Raw genomic sequence first — 20,457 nt, forward strand, 5'->3', positions numbered from 1 at the left:
GAGAACTGAAATTAAAGAATGGTTTCAAATGGCTGTAAAAAATGTGGTTAAGCTATAGAAGCTTAATTTTTAATGACATAGCTGGAACTTTAAAGACCTTGAACACATTTTAAACTCCAGTTCTTGTTAAAACATTTTTAAAAGGTTATCAAATTCAAACACCTGATCAAGAATTTTTAATGCCCTATATAATGGGTTGAGGAGACTATTCATTATATTTTTGTGTGTATGGGGGGGTAGGGGGATTGGGGTAAGGGTGTTACTGGCATGAGTTTGAGCAGAAAAGCCCTCTGTAACCTTAAGTTCAATAAAATGCAAATGTATATCAGTACTGACTCTGCTCATTTTTGAGGTATGAAGTTGCTAGTGCTTAAGTCATGACATTTTTCAGATACTTGGCAATGCAGTGTAATAATAAGATATATACACTGATGTATTAATTTTTATTTAGCTCATGCAGTTTCTAGTGATAGTTTGTGAGTTACATTCAGGTACAATTAGTTCCCTGTAGTCGGTTTGAATCTGAGACAATGGAGAGTTAGTGATTTGCCCAAGATCACATAAGGTGTCTGTGATCTATTGGTTGCTTCATAATTAGAAAAATACACAAAATATATCTGAGCCGTTGAGTTCATCTAATGTATTGTCATCTTGGATAATTCTGGCTTTTCTATTTGATAAACCTGTTGTTAGCCCCTTGGACCATACTTGCTTCTAAAGCAGCAAAGTTCAGACACTAAGCTTTCAACTTTTAAGTCCTTTAATGCCATAGGCTACTGGTTTTCAGCTCAGTCCATATGATATATATTCAGCCATTTGGGTTTTCAAGAGATCTACAGTGAATTATGTATGAGATCAGCATGCTTTGCGTCGTCTCATATGTAATCATTTTGGATTTCCTGAAAACCCAGAGCACAGGTTCCTAGTGTATGTGTGCACTGTGATTTTTCACTCCTTGTTTGATGAGACTGAGGTGGGACACCTTGGGGATTAGCATCCAAGAAAAGGATCTGGGTGTCATCGTAGACAGTACGATGAAACCTTCCGCCCAATGTGCGGCGGTGGTGGCCAAAAAAACAACAGGATGCTAGGAATTATTAAAAAAAGGATGGTTACAAGACTAATAATGTTATAATGCCCTTGTTTCGCTCCATGATGTGACTTCATCTGGAGTATTGTGTTCATTTCTGATCTCTTTATCTCAAGAAAGATATAGTGGCGCTATAGAGAAGAGAAGAGCGACTAAAATGGTAAAGGGAATGGAACTCCTCTCGTATGAGGGAAGAGAGACGGTTGAGGAGAGATATGATTGAAGTCTACAAGTGGATTGATTTTTCACTCTGTCAAAAATTACAAAGACTAGGGGACACTCGATGAAGTTACAGGGAAATACTTTTAAAACCAATTAGAGGAAAAACATTTTCACTCAGAGAATAGTTAAGCTCTGGAATGCGTTGCCAGAGGATGTGGTAAGAGTGGATAGCGTAGCTCAGGTGTGCCCACACTTTTTTGGCTTGCGAGCTACTTTTTAAAATGACCAAGTCAAAATGATCTACCAACAATAAAAATACTAAACATATACCCCCCTCTTTTACTATGGTGTGCTAGCCGATTTAGCGTGCGCTAAATCAGCTAGCACGCCTTAGTAAAAGACCCCTATATCGGCTAGCACACCATAGTAAAAAAAAAAAAAAAAAAATATATATATATATATATATATATACACACACACACCGAATGCACCTCTTCTGTCCTCCAGACCTCGCTCCATTCCCCAACCAACATCTCTCTCTGTCCCTCCAGGAGTCCAGCTTTTCTTCCTCTCTCCACCCCTATTGGCAACATGTCTCCCTCCCTCTCCCTCCTCTGTTATTATCTTGCATCTCTCTTCTTCCTTAGGATCTCTCTCCCTCTATTTCTTCTGTCTGCACCTCCCATAGTCCAACATCTGCCCCCTCTCTTCTGCCTCCCCTTTGTTTTCAGGTTTCTCCCTCTCTCTATCTTCCGTCTGCTAACATTTTGAGTCCTCCCACCTTTGGTCCAGGTCTTTGTCTCTCTCATTCTCTTTGTCTTCCCCCTCCCCAGGGCCTGGCATCTCTTTCTCCTTGGTTCAGGGTGTTTATCCTCTCTAACCGCTCTAATAGTCCAGGATCTGCCCTGTCTTCCCCCTCCCTGTTGGTTCAAGGCTACTGTCCCGTCCCTCCTCAAGGTCCTTTTGTCTCTTCCCCCCCATCCCACCGGGGCCCTACCTCCGCTGCTTCCCGCACAGTGACTGTCAGGACTTCAAACTGGATCATCAAGAAGGATTGCAACTCAGTTTTTGCCACTGTTCTTCCCTCTGGGCCTAACTACCACATTTCAAAGTAATTATGGCAGCCTGCAGAGCAAACGTAGCAGTTTGCCGTCAGCCTCTGTAGCACGTTCCCTCTGCCGTGGTCCCGCACCTCCTATGACGTTGGGGGTGGGACCGCGGCAGAGGGAACATGCTACAGAGGATGACGGCAGCCTGCTACATTTGCTCTGCAGGCTGCCGTAATTACTTTAAAGGTGATACAGTGACCATGGGGGAATGCTAAAGACGCTGGCGAGAACACTGGCTCTGTGATCACCGGCGTTGCCTGTGCGATCGACGTTTTGGATACCCCTGGCGTAGTTGGTTTTAAGAAAGGTTTGGACAATTTCCTGTAGGAAAAGTCCATAGTCTGTTATTGAGAGAGACGTGGGGGAAGACACTGCTTGCCCTGTATCGGTAACATGGAATATTGCTGCTCCTTGGGTTTTGGCCAGGTACTAGCAACCTGGATTGGCCTCTGAGAATGGGCTTCTGGGCTTGATGGACCATTGGTCTGACCCAGTAAGGCTATTCTTATGTTATGTTCCCCCCCCCCCCTTATACTATGGGTCCCCAACCTCCTTCATAGGAAGGACCACATAGGCCATTTCACCCTAGAGGGCTAAATAGGGGTGAGGTACACCCTCCTAAGAAATTTTTGGGTGGGGAAAGAAGAGGTAAAACAGTTAAATCTATTCCTTGTTTCTTCTTCATTCTCATCTGCCCCCTCCCTCTGGGATAATGTGAAATGTTGATAATTGGGTAGAATGGCATTTGTGCACTTCATTCTCCAGTTTCTCCTTCCCTCCTATATTGTCTCTCATGCAGGCAGACACATGCACTGGTGCACCCTTTTGGTCCTCTGGGCCCAGAAGCCCAAGTGCACCTGCAAACATCCTATATCCTTTCCAAGTCCTGTGCCATTTGCAATACAGCACCTTAGTAAGATTGTACACGTGACAGAACTAGCTGAATGAGTTCACCTTTGGAAGGAACGGCATTTACCACCATCTGTGGGTAAGGAGGGAGGTCTGAGGTAGAGGTCTGCACGGGAACGGGGATCGCGGGGATCCCGCGGGTCCCGCGGGGATCCCGCGGGTTCCCCCCCTGGCCCACGGGACTCCCACGGGGACGCCCCCTGGCCCACGGGACTCCCACGGGGATGCCCCCCTGACCCACGGGACTCCCACGGGGACGCCCCCTTGCCCACGGGACTCCCACGGGGATGAAAACAACCTACCTAAATTCTGGCGATGCAAGCATGCAGCTTACAAGTCTGGCCGGCGTCGCGTCGGGAAATAGCCATGTTGAGCAGTGAGCTCAGCACGTACACAGATGAAAGCCTTGCTTGCTGATTGGTCCGGTGGCCCCGCCCCACCGTGCCGCCGGACCAATCAGCAAGCAAGGCTTTCATCTGTGTACGTGCTGAGCTCACTGCTCAGCATGGCTATTTCCCGACGCGGGCATTAGGCTGTTTTTTGTCATTTCGGGTGGGGGATGGCAGCGGCAACAGCAGCCTGAAAAAGAAATCATCCTGGCCGGGTTCGGTGTCATGCTCCGGAGCTTCTACAGCCTTCCTATCTCCCTCTCCCTTCTACCTGCGGCTCTCTTCGGCAACTCAGCAGCAGCTTCTGACGTCGGGGCCTACCCTCTGCGAGTCCCGCTTGTTTCAACTTCCTTTTTCCACAAAGGTGGGACTCGTAGAGGGAAGGCCTCGATGTCGGCAGCTTGTCTTGATCACCGCTGCTGACGAGTTGCTGAAGAGAGCCGCGGAGCAGGGGGGTGTTGCCAGGTGCAGGTAGAAGGGAGAGGGCCAGATGCAGGACTCGTGGGTGAGGGAGGAGAAGAGAGAGGGGAGAGAAACAAAAGGAAATATTTCATACTGGGCTGGGCCGGAGTGGAGAGAGGGTGGAAAGATTCTGGCTACAGGGTGCATTAACAAAGGAAAAGGGGGGAAAGCTGAAAATGGAGATAGTGACACAAAGAAGAGAAAGGGTAAGCAGGACCTTCTGAATAAGGATAGAGATACAGAGGGGACATGAAGAGGAGGTGAAATAGAGACATAGAAGTAATGCTGAAAAAGTGTGTGTGTGGGGGGGGGGGGAGATAAAGACATTGAAAGGGCAAATGGTGAATATGGGGTAAAGACAAGGACAGAGACAAATGAAGATTCTGAAAAAGTGGTGAGATACGGATATAGGTGAGATGGACACAAAGAAGGGTGATGCTGGAAAATAGGTGGAATGGTAATTCTGACAGACACAGAAGGGAAATGCTGGATCAAGGAGAGATGGGGCTCAGGCTGGATGGAATGAGGAGAAATGCCTTGTTGGCCCGGAACTTCCTCTCCTATGTCAGAATTGACGTCAGGGAGCGGAATGCTGGTCAGCGCGACGCTTCTGCAGGGAAAGCTTGGGACGGCGGTGGCTTAGGGGCTATTCTCCGATGGCTGTGGCAGCAAACCGAGTGGCTTGGGGGAGGGCACGGAGAAAGAAAGAAAGGGGGCAGACAGAGAGACAGAAAGAAGGGGGAACAGGGAGACAGAAAGAAAAAGTTGGGGGAGAGAATGAGGTCTGGAGGAGAGGAAACATACAGGAGGCTGAAAGAAAGGAAGAAAGATTGGATGCACAGTCAGAAGAAGAAAGTGCAACCAGAGACTCATGAAATCACCAAACAGCAAAGGTAGGAAAAATGATTTTATTTTCAATTTAGTGATCAAAATGTGTCTGTTTTGAGAATTTATATCTGCTGTCTATATTTTGCACTATGGCTCCCTTTTACTAAACCGCAATATTGTTTTTTAGCGCAGGGAGCCTATGAGCATTGAGAGCAGCGCGAGGCATTCAGCGTAACTCCCTGTGCTAAAACCTACTATTGTGGTTTAGTAAAAAGGGAGGGGGTGTATTTGTCTATTTTTGTATTTTGTTACCGAGGTGACATTGCATAGAGTCATCTGCCTTGGGAAATGTATATGGCAGATATCTTTATTTTGTGTTCAAAAGAAAAGGAAATGCATTTCTGGTTTTATTTCTACAGTGTTGAAGTACTTGTTGGCCCTTGCTGTGACTGGTGGGGATCCCCAAGCACCGCCAGCAGAGGACCTCCTCTAGAGATGGTCAGAACTCCCCTCCACCAAGCGCAGCAGTCGCTGGCAGCATCCATGAGCCACTGAGGTGCCAGCATCTGTGACTCAGGGACGCTACTGCTGCCTGCCAAGCTTGGCAAAAGGGACCCCAGGCCAACTGCAAAGGAAGTCCTCAGCTGACAGTTTGTGGGTTCTCATCAGCTGAGTATTTATATTTTATATTTACATTAGAGGTTCTGGTAGAAACCCATTTACAAAGTATGTATTCTTCCCAATTAATATTTCCAAATTAATAGTCTCTTTGCTTATTTGTAAATGGGTCTCTACCAGAGCCTTTAATTCAGTAGCATAATTAAATAAAATAACTATTTCTGAAGTTTATAGGGAAGGATGGTGACGGAGGGGATTCCTCGCGGGGACGGGTGGGGACGGAGGGGATTCCTCGCGGGGACGGGTGGGGACGGAGGGATTCCTCACGGGGACGGGTGGGGATGGGTGGGATTTTGGCGGGGACGGGTGGGATTTCTGTCCCCGCGCAACTCTCTAGTCTGAGGGCAAAAGACACATCTCTGGATAAGGGCATTTAGTTCTCTGAGGGCAAGCACACTGTATTCTGATGTAACACCATCCATGGAACCTGATATGGGCACTTTGAAGTGCACTGTCACTTAATTTTTTTTAAGACAGTGCCTATACTATGCATGTGCCAGTGCCTTCCCACTTGACGGCTCATAGGACCTACATATCTTAATTTTCCACAGAGCTGAGAAGCTGTGTCTTCAGTTTTCTCTTCAGCGTGACAAACATTTTTGGCATGTTTTTGTGCCTTTTCATCTATTTTTGTCATAATTCTTTGTTTTTTAAATCATGTTCTATATTTCTCCCAACTTTGATTTAATTTTTATAACTTTTGGGGTTTTAGCCTTAGGGTCATTTCAAGCCTTTTTTCCGTGCCTCAGAGCATCAGTTGTGTTTTGGGTTTCTTTTCATTCAAGTGCCCTGGGTTGTTAAGCCCTTGATTCAGCATCGGCCGTTTTCATCTCCATGTCAAAAGCAGTACTGAGTGGCTTTAAAAAAAAAAAAAAAAAGCTTTTGTAATCTGACCATCTCAGGCTCTGACCGCATAATTGGTGCATCCGGTTTCTGGGTCCTAAACATCGGGATGTTGACTTTATCCTCTGTATTCATATGCAAAAGAAGTCACTTAAAGCCTGGAAACTTTCAATTTGATAAAACATTTCATTACTACATCGATATCCAGCATAGTGAGGAATTCTGAACACGACACCCAGCCTCCTATGACTCCAGTATCAACAATACATCCAGAGTATTGGACATCGGGATACTTAGAGAGGCAGGACTCTACATCATCTTCATTGATGCCTTGATTCTCAGAGGACATATCATGTAAGAAAGCTAAGAACCCAAAAACATTCTTCCCTTTGTATGCATGAAACTGCATTCTCCTAGGCATCGATTTGACGCACAAGTAAGCCTTAATGTGAGGATAGTGGTTCTCCTTCCATACAGATGTTTCCCTCTGTAGGCAAGCCTTGACAAGAAGGTCTCCCACACCACACAAAAACCAGTACAGCAGACTATTTCCAGGAGGTGATCGGGGCTACTACAAATGTAGTCTTCACAGGCATTAAAGGCTTCCACACTGAGCTCAGCCTGCAGATACATTGGAGTGTTGATCGAGAACAAGGTCGCACACTCAATATTGAGCATTGGCCTCGATGTGGACCCACATAACACATGCATATACCCCGATTCTCCTAAAAGGGAGTATTTTGATGAATCTGCCAGATGACCTGCCAGAGTACTCTGCAGAAGAATCCTACAGTGTACTTTCTGATCCTTCCCCTCCTCAACAATGCACATCTCCACCAGAAAATATCTTTTACTGACTTTATAAGGCAGATGGGCCAAGCTCTACCCATCAACATGGAGACTAAGGAGGAACTTCGTTCTGAACTTTTTGAACTCCTTGATTTTGAAGTAACACCAAATGAATGCATTAAGGTACCCTTAAATAGTCATGAAAAACACTTTGTTTAAAAACTGGGTTTTCAGAAAGATTTTGACAAAGTTCCTCACAAGAGGCTCCTGAGAAAATTGAGATAGGTGGCAATATTCAGTTGTGGATTAGGAATTGATTATCGAATAGAAAACAGAGGGTAAAATTAAATGGCCATTTTTCTCGTTGGAGGAGGATACCTAGTGGAGTGCCCTAGGGATCTGTTCTCCTTTTCTCCTCTCAGATCTGGTTTCTGTCTCCTTTCTCTCTTCCTCCTCCCAGGTTTGGCATCTGTCTCCTCCCCTTCACCCCTGCTCAGGCATCTCTCTCTCTGCTCCCTTCCTCCTGTTATTCCCTGTTCTTCCTTCTCAATTTATTTTCTGCCTCTGTCTAAATTATTTCTTACTATTCAGTCCTCAATTTCCCTCTTTCATTGTGTCTACATATAGCTTGCCACCTCTTTCCCTCACCCTTTCCAGTATCTAACTCTATCCTCTTCCCTCAATCCAGCATGTGCCCTTTTTTCTTTCTCCTCCCCACTTCCTTCCATCGTCTACTCCCCCTCTCCCTCCACTTCCATTCAGCATCTGTCCCCCTCTCTACCCCTTCCATCTACTGTTCATCCTCTGTCTTGCCCCTTCCATGCTCTGCCTTTTCTAGCCAGTGTCCCTGCCCTCTCTCTTCCATATGGTATCGTCCCTCTTTCTAAGCTCTTTCCATAAATGTCTCCTTTGTACATGATTCATTTCAGCTTCACTCCCTCTCCATTTTCTGTCTCCCTATGCTCTGGAATCTCTCTTCTCCTTTCCGTCCTTCCCTTGTCTATGCCCTGGCATCTCTTTCCCTCCATACTCTGGCACCTCCTCTCCCTCTGGTCTGGCATTTGTTTCCTGTTTCTTCCCCATACCCTGGCATATTTCTCCTCTCCTTCCAACTCCCCCCCTCCCCCTCCACTATCTGACATCTCTTCTCCTTCCTTTCTCTCCCTCCCCCTCCATGGGCTGGTATCTATTTTCCTTTCTGCCCATGGACTTGGCATCTCTTGTTCTTCTCCCTTTTCCTTCTCCCTCCTGTGTCAGCATGCCCCCTATTACTGCAATATCCAGAACCTCCTTTTTCTTCTTATTGCTCCACCCCATGTCCAGCATCTCCCACCTGTCTTTCTACTCACGTCTGTTTTTTTCCCCCTTTACCTTACAATCGCCATGTCCAGCATCTTCCTGTGTTCCTTTTCTGATTTAGCAGCTTTCTTCCCTTTCCTGAGCCAGCCAACCCACCATCTTCCCACATCCCATTCCAGTACCTCTCCTCTTTTCCCCAAGTTAATAGACCTGAATGGTATAGAAGTCCCTCAGAGTGTTCCTGTGCTGCTGCAAGACTGGAGACGATTCTTAGCTGCCATCAGCCCTGCCGGTAATGCTACGGTAAAACCAAAGAGAGACACCGAAGGACTTTTCCACTTGCCTGCATTGCTCTAAGTTCTGCTGCTCTTGATCCCGTCCCTCAAAAACAGGAAGTCACTTCAGAGGAGAGGGGGAGAGGGGGGGGGAGGGATCGAGAGCGGCAGAACTTAGAGCAATGCAGGCAAGTGGAAAAGTCCCGCGGCGTGTCTCTTTGGTTTTACTGTCCAGTTTAGCATTACCGGTGCAGCTGATGGCAGCTAAGAGCTGCCTGGATTGTGTAGCCCCCTTGCCATCCCCGAGAATAGGGAGGGTGATTCTGGACCTGGTGAGCCTTCCTGACCATTTCAGCGCTGTACAGAGGGAGAGAGGCAGGCAGGCTTTAGACGGGAGGGGAAGCGATTGCCAGTCCTTTGTCCCCTCGAACAGCTTTGGGACGCTGTCCCTGAAAACAGGACATTTTGGCGTCCCGAAGTGGTGGGTCGGGACAACGGGTCCCATTGAAAACGGGATGTATGGTCACCTTAACTATGAGTAAAAAATGCATGTGAAGTGTGGCAATTGCTAAGACAATTGAAAGAAGTGAATGGAAACCTCTGGGTTGGGAAATCCTTATAAAATCAAGAACACATTCTACATGTAAATCTCATAATGTGGTTTATACTATCATATGCCTATGTGGATTGGTTCATATGGGAAGAACTGGTTGACCAGTATGTATTAGACTCAATAAACACAAATCCAGACTTTTAAATGGCATTATACAAGCACCTCTAGTCCAACATTGGCAAGATCGTGAACATACAGTGGATGACATCCAATGGAGAGTTACTGACCAGATAAAATAAGGTTGGGAGGGAGGTCAGTATGAACAAAGATTAAATTTCTGTGAACAGAGATGGATCTTTACACTTAATATAGTGGCACCATTTGGCTTAAATCAAGAAATTGAATGGATATCATTGGGTTAAGCTCCTGATTCGCTGCTGTCAGCAATAAAGTAAGCATAAAGGAAGATTTAACTGGTGAACAAAAACGCTGCAGCCATCTTGGTGAGAAGTAATTTGATCAGGATAGTGTAGAAAATAATAAAATATGAAGTCAATAATTACCCCTTCTAAGAGTAGAGTTTGATTTTTTTAAGATAAGAATATAGGAATAACATTTATTTGCTTTATGTTATAGGGGATTTTTCTTGAAAAAGCCGTGAGGCGAAATATGTTGAATTGACAGGTCCTTTCCTGCCACCGAAAATATACTTGTATAAAGAGCAAAGATAACTTTTTAATTATAAGTATTTAATAAGAACACAGAGCACAAAGTAAAAGACAACAATTAAAAATAAAGCAGGTCTGATGACGAGGCCAGTGCCAGCACTGTTGTTTAGCCACTGGAAACACTTGGTTAACAACTGGCACTTCTGAAGACTTTGCAAAATGACACTTAAACATATTGAATATGGTCAGTGTGAGTTTTTTGAGGAAGATCAGCAGGGTATGCAGCATAGGTTCCTACTGTTTCACCTTACAGATTAAATTTGATCTCTTGCTGCCCTCCCCCAACCACCTAGCATCCCAGGTGATTGCCTAAGTTTCCCAGTGGTAGTCTGCCCCTCTTACTACATGGTAAGGAAAAAACACTAATACAATTAAACTGCTATTTTAAAGTTAGCTGCTTGTAAAGATAAAAATTCATTTTCTTTCCCACTCTTCTATAACCTGCAATAAAACACCCTTTTTAAGAGCACTTTAACATTTAGACTTGTTCTGCATTCAACACACCACTGGGGTTCTAAGGTTGGAACTCCATCATATCCTGAATAAGAGACTGGCAGAAAGTTTGCTACAGGTACTAGTTTTGATTACTGAACAAGTTATGCTTTTAACAAGAACTGCTTTTTTTAATGCTATAAATCCAGAAATGAAAATTAACACATGCAATCGTTTGGTCAATAACAAATTAGCAAATTATATTTACTATAATCATCTTAGACATATGAGCAATAAAATGTAAACAAGGGAAATATTACAAATTACTTTTTCTTTAATTTATAAAAAATAATATATAATAGGAACAACTTAGAATCTGCTGCAATTCCTCTGAGGAACAAGTCACAGTTTTGCAGAATCTAGATTATGTTCGTAAAGCAGCATCCATACAGCCTCTTGGGCAGAAGAGGCAAGGAAAAGCAACAGCTGTGAGTATCATATGTACTTGGTCCTAAGGGTCAAGGACAGCACTCTAATAGCTGGGTTATGATGGCTCAGAGGGCGCATTTTCCGAGCAGTAGTTTTAGCATCACAATCCAAGAAGAGAGAACAAAACTGTCAGGTTAAAACCCTTCACAGGATCCTGAATACCACAAAACAATTCCTTTTAGTGACTGTAAGGCAAATTTGGCACACTTAAAAAATATTGTTTAAATGAGATTTTCAGAACTTTCTCACAAATGGCCTGAACCACTTGCAAATTAGGAATGCAAGCTGTCCAGTTGCACCTCCTACCCACCACTGAAACCATACTTCAGTGGGGTATTGTAACATTTTTTGTTCAAGTGTTGGTGGAATTCTAGCCTTTTAGTAAGTGGTTGTCTGTGGCTCTTCCTAAACAAAGTTTGGATATATCTGAAATTCTGATCTTTTTCACTGCATTCTGGGCCGTTTCGGTTCTTGTATATCTCCAGAGGTTTTTCTCTTGCATATTACTATTGGTCCCAAGTTTCTCCTGTTTTGAAGATACGGAACTGCTTCTCGTAGACAGAAACTATCCATGGGTGGTGGCGGCTCCTTATGAGAAAGCAAAATATCACTTTAGAATGTCTTCTTTTGATTGTAACAATAAGTATGACACTTCAGAAGAGAGAAAAAAAAAAGAATGCAGATCATTCTAAAGCTCAGTCTTTCTGAGTTTTAGCATGGTCCTCAGTTTACAGTAGTGCTTAGGTGTTGATGCTGTAGCAATTACATGACATATTTACATTGCTTGGCTTTGTTAGACATATTAAATAATGCAAATGTAAAATAAAGCAGTTTTCTACCCTTGTTTGTGTTTCTTTATTCTTTATAATGCCAATCTTAGATTTGCAAAACTATAGACAGGAGGGAGAGATTGTGATCGGAGTGAAGACAGTACCTTCTGAAAATGGGGAGGGAGGCAGGCTGAGTATGGGAAGAATGTAAAAAGAGGCTCAGAAATAATGGAGGAAGGTGTTGTTCAAATAATGGACAAGCTCTGGGAAAAAGGGAGAGCCTCTTCTGGGTCTGGTACTGCTCTTCCTCATGCCACTATTCCCATCTCAGCACCCCATTTGGTGTAAGCCTTAGTATCAACAGTAACCCACTGTCCTTGTGAAGGGTGGCTGTGCTTTCAAATATTGCAAGACATGACAAAAGCTCTGTTCAAGCAGTCCTTTTAGGTATCTGTCTAGGCTAACAGAGAATGTAGAGAATATATGGTCACAGCCTACCAAGAGAGTTTGACAGAGCAGGTGCTATGAAGGAGACAGCTCTTCTGGTTATAGGCTCTCCCATTTTTGACAGATGCTCTATGCAGTTTGATCAAAGAATAATTTAAAAATATAGCTACAGCAGTGATGATCTGATAACTGTGCCTTTGCAACTGAAGGGCTTATTTCCAATGCAATTACTATGGACTTAGGTTTTGGAAATAAGCCCTTCAACTGATCAGCAGATTTGGGCCTAAGACATACTTAAATAAATTGTGAGGCAAGTTTTTGGAAGACTTGCAAAAAAATGTAAGGTGTGAATTTAAGGTACCAAATAGGCTCCCAGTGGCCTCATTAGTAACTTCTGGGAAGCCTTTAGATCTTCAAAAGGTTGTTTCCTTGACAAAAGTCAGCCATTTCAAGTGGAAAGAGGGCAGAATCCATCTTATAGGGGCTACCCATGGGCCTCAACTATCTGATGCAGTGTAGAGAATGACACAGAGACAAATTTCTCCCCGTCCCCATGAGTTTTGTCGCTGTCCCTGCCCCATTCCTGTAAGCTCTGCTTTAACCATACAAGCCTCGAACACTCATGATTTTAAAGTGTTTGAGGCTTGTGCAGATGAAGATGCAGATTGCAGGAATGGGGCAGGAGCAGGAAAATGAGTTCCCACAGGGATGGGGAAAAATTTGTCCCCGTGCCATTCTGTAGTCTGTGCTCTCCTGCAGCCAGAGATGTCCCAAACATGGGATCCTTTGCAGCACCGAAAAGCCTCACAAACAAACAAATTTAATAGAAAAATAAAAACAATAAGAAAAGACATGCTCCTACCATCTTGCTTATAGAGCGACAACTGAGGAATTGGAGGACAGCCCAGAGAAATAGGAGGCAGAGCAAAAGAATGCTAATGAGGCTCTCTACAAGAATTCTCAAAGGAAAAGGTTCAAGAATAATGTATCTTGCATTAGAATGACTGACTGTTTTAAGCTCTTCCCACACTATACATGGACTTATCTCAGACGTATCATTAGACTAAATATTCCTGAATGTCATTACCTATTTGTTCTATATGTTTGGGTTCTAATAATATAGTATAATTAAACCTCTACCCTTGATCTTCCTATGCAACTTCACAATTAACTCTAATGGTGCATGATCTGCCAGTATTTGTTTATGTATAGTACAACCTTCCATAATATGTCTGACTAGGCCTTCCCTCAGCCACATATCAATGCGGGAGTGGGAATCATGGGCTTGAGAAAAATAGGTATAATCCCCCACTCCTTGGGAAGAACCTGCCTCTAAAAGGGCTGATAGGCCCCAGTAATTTAAAAATGATATCTTTTCCCAATCCCCCTCTGCATAATGTATGCTATGATTTATATCTAAAGAAGGGTCGTATAAGATTAAAATTGCCTCCTAATAAAATCCTTCATGTTTTTACAATAAACCATCTAATTCTCCAAAAAAGGATCCTTGACCCATGTTATATGTACAGACATTCAACAGAGCACATACCAGTTGACCAAAATGTACTTTAAGCATTAAGTATTTCCCTTCTTTAACAGATACCAACAATGACAATATGCCAGCAAACAGAATCCCCATACCCTTTATCTTTCTTTGCAATTTATTTGAGGCCAGATAACTAAAGAAAATTTTTTATGTTGAAGCAAATATTCATGCCTAGGGAAAAGATGAGTTTCTTAAATAAACACAACAGAGGCCTTAAAGAACCACTGCCTCTTAATCTGTTTATTCAAACCAAAAACACTGAAAGAAACAAATCTAATAGCCATAGAGAGAGTAAGACTAAAGTTCCACCAGGTGCCTCCCTGCCATTTGCCTATGAGATCCCTTCTCAATCCAGAGATCATCACATTTACAGCTTAATAGATGAATATTTTCAATTCTTATGCAAATGTAGCAAGAAAAAGAATTATATGAAGTGTCCACAGTTTAATGGAGCCTATGCAGGTGGTCCCATAATTTGGATGAGAAAGCATAAATTAAAAATAAATACAGCCTATTAAGTAGTCTTCCTGGTTTGCAGGTTTGACTGTGAACATTGTCGTTGAAGACATCCCTTGCCAGTAGATGGCTGTTGCCATCGAGGCCTCTGTGAGAGCACCGAGGAACCTTTTTTGAGAGAGAGCAATTTAGCCTCATCTTTAGATCTAATTAGCTAAAATTGCCCTTCCTTATAAAATGTTAGAGCTGTCACTTGTAGCAGATCCCAGTGTCTCGCAACAACATAAATAAGGGGCCTAAGCTCTGAACGCCATTGCAATGTTATAGACTCCAAGTCCTGGTAAACCTACATAGTGTAGGTATCCCATTGAATTTTCTCAAGGCTATAGGCTTTGGTTAAAACTGTCTCCAACTTATCATCACAAAACATACCACAATATCTTTAGGCAAATTAGCTTGGGGTATATCCAGAGCCTAATGAGCTCACTCCAACTGAATAATGCAGGCTACTCCATTCATGTAGGCCCAAAACATGGGATAATTTTCAATTCCTGGTATCTGACTGTCCTTAGATTTGATTGAGGCCAAGATGGTATCAGGCAAGGATGTTCTGTATGCTCCAGTAGTTTTCTTATCTTCATTACTATTGTGCCATCACCCTAATGAGGAAGGGGAAATCCAGGGTGAATCCTGGAGAAAACCAGATGAAGCATCTTAACCTGAATGCTCTCTGCGCATGGACAGATTCAGCAAGTGCAACTGCTACTTCTGGCAGATCTGCAGCATTTTATGTGGCTCACAGTGTTAATACAGTATCACTGAGCCCAGTATACAGAATGGCTATTTGGCAACCTGCTGGCATGAATACTTTTTGATTCTTCCCTTACCTTTAAGGATCAAATAAACTCTTGGGCTAAGAAATGTTTTTTCAGTTTACGAATGCTGAGAAAGGTCAGATCTCTTTTCCATCAACGTCATTTTTCTGTCTTGGTCCAATCAATTATACTATCTTGGCTAGATTATTGTAATGCCATTTATCTCGGCATCACAAAGAACTGCCTTCAAAGACTACAACTGATTCAGAATACCGCTGCAAAGTTGATTTACGGAAAAAGTAAATTCGATCACGTGACTCCTTTGCTTTTGAGTCTCCATTGGCTCCTGGTTTATCTCAGAATCCAGTTTAAATGTATTATTTAAAAAATTTTATATGTTATTTTTGTTCCGCTTTTTCCTCTTCTATGGAATGTTTATAGATTTTCATATGTGAAAGGTACTCATCGATTTAAACTTTCTCTCCCTTCTAGGAAAAGAACTCAAGGAGTTAAGAATTTTAGCATTTCTTTGGTGTTTAAATTTCCCCAATTATGCAATGAACTTCCTGTCATTTTGAAGGGTCCTAGCTCCTTCTAATCTTTTCGTAAATCTTTAAAAACTTTTTTATTCGCTAAACATTTTGAAAACTAATTATTTTGTACTTTTGTACCTTTTAACTTATTGTTAACTGCGTCGAGCTTCCTTTGGTTGAAGACCCATTATATAAAGTTCAGTTTTAGTTTAGTTTAATTACAGAGTCCCAGCACTGCTGGATCAGATGTTGAGTTTCTTATTGGAAGGTGGGTCCATGATAGTATCTTCCCCTACCGACAGTGGACCTTTTGAGGCCCCAGTTTGTACTGAGTCAGTGGGTTGAATACAATAGAGAACTTGCAACCCAGATTAACTGAGATGAAGAAACAAGCCATAATGATTATTACATCATTCTGGGAGACTCTTTATGGAGTTAATTCTAACCTTTCTACAGTGATTTCTAAACTAGTGAGTGAGATTTCTGCTACAATCTAGATGTTGGGTGATCAGGCCCATACTTTGGAACAGAATGCCCTGAGTATGGAATGGCTGAGATTCGAAGGGGAAGGAAAAATTATGTTCTTACCTGTTAATTTTCTTTCCCTTAGACGCAGCAGATGAATCCAGAGACCAATGGGATAGCTCACATCTACCAGCAGGCGGAGATAGAGAAACTGATTAACAGGTGGTCCTATTGACTGGCACTCCTCCTGTCTCATCAGTATAGCTCCTTGCCCAAGCACATTTAACCATCAATAGGCATAGCATGTAAAAAACTTCTTTCCCAGAACAAATCGCAAAAGGCAACGATACAGAATACAACCATCAACAACAACCAATCACGAAAGTCGCACACGAAAAAAACGACAACCAAATACCAGAAAGGGTGGGGCTCTGGATTCATCTGCTGCGTCTAAGGGAAAGAAAATTAACAGGTAAGAACATCATTTTTCCTTCCCTAGCAACAGCAGCAGATGAATCCAGAGACCAATGGGATGTAGCAAAGCAATCCTCAATCTGGGTGGGAAGCAAACGCCGCCTCCGCAACAACCGAAGCACCAAAACGCCCCTATCGCATGTGCCCGCACATCCATGCAGAAACGCGGAGAGAAGGCACTCTCGGAAGACCAATTAGCCGCGAGACAAATCTCCTCCAAGGAAAAAACCTCTGGGCCGAGCCCAAGAAGTAGCCATCACTCCAGCGGAATGGTCATGAAGTTCAATCGCCACCCGCTTCCCTGCCAGCAGGCAAGCATAAAGAATGTCCTCCTGGACCCATTGAGCGAGGTAGGCATCGGACGCCGCCATACACATGAGGCGTCCCTTGAAGAATACAAAAAGGAGATATAAACAACTAAAAGTTGTTAGAAACCGAGCTCGCGGAGAACGCTACATACATATCAAAAAATGCAGTGAATAAAAGCACTGCTCCCAATCTCTCCTCCCAGGAAGAAGGAAGGAAAAGCGAGCATGACGTAAAAGAAAGGATGACACCCCCCTAGAAAGAAATAGTGGTACCATCCGAACTGATACCCCATATGACGGAAATCAGAAATAGGAATCCCCGTTGAATAAGGCCTGCAACATAGCAACTGCAGAGCTGAAGCCATGGCCACAAGGAACCCCATGTTCAACGGCACAGCTCTTTAGAGTCCCAAAAGACAAGGCTAAAATGAAGCCTTCGGTAAACTTAGAAGAAGTACGTGAAGATTGTACTCCAAACCGGGCTTTCTAAGAGGCGCATGAATATACCGCACTCTGGTTAGGAACTGAACTACAGGAAGCTGAGAAGTCAGCGAAGAGCCATATACCTAGCCCTTGTAACAAGCCAAGAATGGCACCAGAAGCTGAAGGGCATTGAACGCTAAGCCCTCGGCAATACACTTGTGCCAAAAAGGAACTCTGGAGTGGTTCAAACGTGAAGAAGCACCCAAGAAAGAAAAACCCTCCAAAAGGAAGCAGAAGCCACAGGAGAAGATGTCTGTAGCACCTGGATAAGAGAAGAAACAACCTTCTTCGTATAACCCGTACACGTCAGCCAAGATTATAAAAAAAAAAAAAAACAACTAACATGCACACTTTCAAGAGCGTACACAGCGCTGTACACAGTCACATCCAAGAAATGGGCCATGCTCAGATTCCGCGGAGAGAAAGTCTATCCACACTCCTGATCCAAAAAAAGGATCTGCCAACAGAAGACGAAGACGAGAGTCCACCCAATGAAGCAGACCAACTTCACCTGCCAACTGAGTACAACACCTACTGCCCAAGCTGTAGAGAAAGACCCCCATCCTAATACTGACCAAAAGGACCCTCAGCGGCAATCCGGAAGAATGATCTGAAGCTCCAGAAAGGTAGCCTGACCCTGCTCAAGAGTAGAAGAATGAACAGGTACTGAGTCGCCTCCGAAGCCCAGACTCCTGGAGCTGAGGATGGAAGCCACCAAGCCCCCCAACCCGACAGCCCTGGATGGTCGTTGGTCATGAGCTAGACCAGCAAAGACCGAGGCATACCGTGAAAAGAGAACCGCGCTGAGCCACCAAATCATACAGAGCGATGCATGAGGAGCATACCAAATAATTGGAGTCCTGAGATACCGGGAACCACCGGAACAAAAGTGACTGCTGAAGCATAAGAAGGGGAAAGCAAGCCGAAGGTCCCAGTGGAGTCAGCAATATGGATCCCAGAAACCGTACAGAATCCTATACTCTTGGTCATGGTAAGCGAAGAAGAATACCAATCTGAGACCGAGACCCCATGCCCAAGTCTCCGGAAAGAAACACATGTCTCTCCTATATGAAGAAAAACATTACCCCAATATACCAATAAACAGTACAGGAGAAAAGAGCGCTGTGCAAATTCGAAGATGCACGTGTAAAGAACCGAGGAAAAGATACCACCCTTTTCTCGTCAGTCAAATGGCCCGACTGGAAGTCGTCCGAATCAAGCATGCAGTCAAGAAGAAATTAGATGAATCGCCCGGTAGCGCCAAAACGGTACCACCGCCCACATCACCTAAAACATTTGTGAAGCCTTGGGTAGGCGAAATGGCATGTGCCAAAACCGGAAGCGCCGCTCCAAGAGAGGCAGGCAAACCAAGTGCCGATGCGGAGTCCCTAGAGAAAATGTAAATATACTCCCAGGTTGTCTGCAGAAATGTGCAACCCCGAGAAACTAATTCAGCAGAATGGGATCCAGCCTGCCCAATGCCCCCGTCTCGGGCACCATGCAGGAAGTGGAACAACGTCCCTTAGTTCCCAAAGAACTACAAGAACTGTCCTGAGGACCAGTAACACTGAAAAGGGAAACACAAAACATAGAGACTCCAAGAACGAACTGGAAACCGGAGGAGGATGCAAAGATGCAAGCATCCGGAAAAATCCTTACTGACCTGACATTAGAGTCTTCCTCCTCATGAGAAAGCCTGAAGAGTCATTGGAAGAAGTCAAGATCCCCTCAGAATGAAGTGCAGAAGGTCAGGGAATGGCAGGAGGAGACGGTAGGATCTGCAAGAAGATTCTCCTAGGAAAAATCAAGTTTCCCAATGTAAAGAGGAATATACTGTAACCATGAAAACAGTACCAACTCCATGCCACGGGGGCGAAATACGTAAGGCTTAGAAAGGGAATACGCACTAGCTGCAAGCAAGAAGCTATACTTACCGCCCTTTGACAACCACAGCAACTTAACAGGTATAAGACAACAGCATCGTGACTTGCCCATATGACTGCTCCCTGTGCATGAGAAAGCCGAAAGAGCTGACAGCGTGTGTGCAGTTCCATGTGGCCCAGGGAAGGCAAATGATGGGACACCCCGGCCTTAGACTCTGGAACGCTATACAGAAAAGATTGTTACGCCCGATGGAACTCGGAAATAGCCAATATGTCCCTAAACAGCTTGAAAGGGTAGGAAGCAGTACAACAGTGCCACCAGACACCGTCCGCGCAGCAACAATGGCACCAATAATAAGGAACTGCCAAACGTACATAGTGTCACCCAGGTGAGACCTCGAGAGGGATGAAGAGATCCCCAAAAGAAAAAAAAAAACAAAAACTGGGAACTCTCCTGCGACTGGCTCAAGTTGTACCATGAGACACGGCTTCTACCAACCCAGGATGGAGGGAAGCCGAAACTGGGTGGTGAAGAACAGAGCCAAACCGCACTCTAATAGGCCTGCAGCGAACCCACAGGAGATAACGCCAGCGTGGCAAATTAATGAACTCGGGAGACCTCCACATACCGGGCCCCAATATCTCATGAAAGCAGGAGAAAACTGCAAGCAACTTCCTTCGCATTTGACCAAGAGGCTTAGAAGCCACGGAAGAGCCCATAGAAGCCAGCTACTAGGGAAACCGCTGAACGCCCCCCCCCCCCCCAGTGCAGGAGCGCTTTTTTTTTTTTTTTAGACCGTTGTTCACTGAAAGACCGCGGCTCTCAGCCGGGGAAGCAAACACAGCCGCGGCAAGCAGGAAACTCAAGCCACACTGTGACGCGCTCAGCCGAGCAAGAGAACAAGTCTGAGCCTGTTTCGCCGGCTCTATGCAACTGGGAGGGCAAAACAGGGAGACCGGAAGGCGCAGAGAGAAGGAAGCCGCTGAAACAGACCACAAGAACGCCGCAGCACGTCTGTCAGCGTCGGAGCACCAGTGCAATCCACCAGCCCGCGGAAAGGCACGGGCTCCATAAACAGCGTACACCCAGTAGCGTCCGACCACAGCCGCGGTACAAGCCGAGCGAAGGGCAGCCTCAGCGAAACCCGCTGTAAATGCAAGTACTCACCCCTGCCCCCACAGTAAAACACCATGCGTCTCCCGCGCGCGGGAAAGCAGCGGCTCCTCATAATCGAGCCCAAA

At 44.5% G+C, this 20,457-nt stretch overlaps 1 protein-coding gene across 3 annotated transcripts in view; it reads right to left on the reverse strand.

Moving 5' to 3' along the window:
* Nucleotides 1-9,720: 9,720 nt before the first annotated feature.
* Nucleotides 9,721-20,457, reverse strand: part of TOPBP1 (DNA topoisomerase II binding protein 1) — a 302,005-nt gene continuing 291,268 nt past the window's right edge. For all 3 annotated transcript variants that reach the window (XM_033929986.1, XM_033929983.1, XM_033929985.1), the window contains one exon: nucleotides 9,721-11,623. In XM_033929986.1, coding sequence (XP_033785877.1) covers nucleotides 11,480-11,623 — 144 coding nt within the window. In that variant the 3' untranslated portion in view covers nucleotides 9,721-11,479. The remainder of the gene's footprint in view (nucleotides 11,624-20,457) is intronic.

This window comes from Geotrypetes seraphini, chromosome 2 (assembly GCF_902459505.1).
Source record: "Geotrypetes seraphini chromosome 2, aGeoSer1.1, whole genome shotgun sequence".
Lineage (NCBI taxonomy): Eukaryota > Metazoa > Chordata > Amphibia > Gymnophiona > Dermophiidae > Geotrypetes > Geotrypetes seraphini.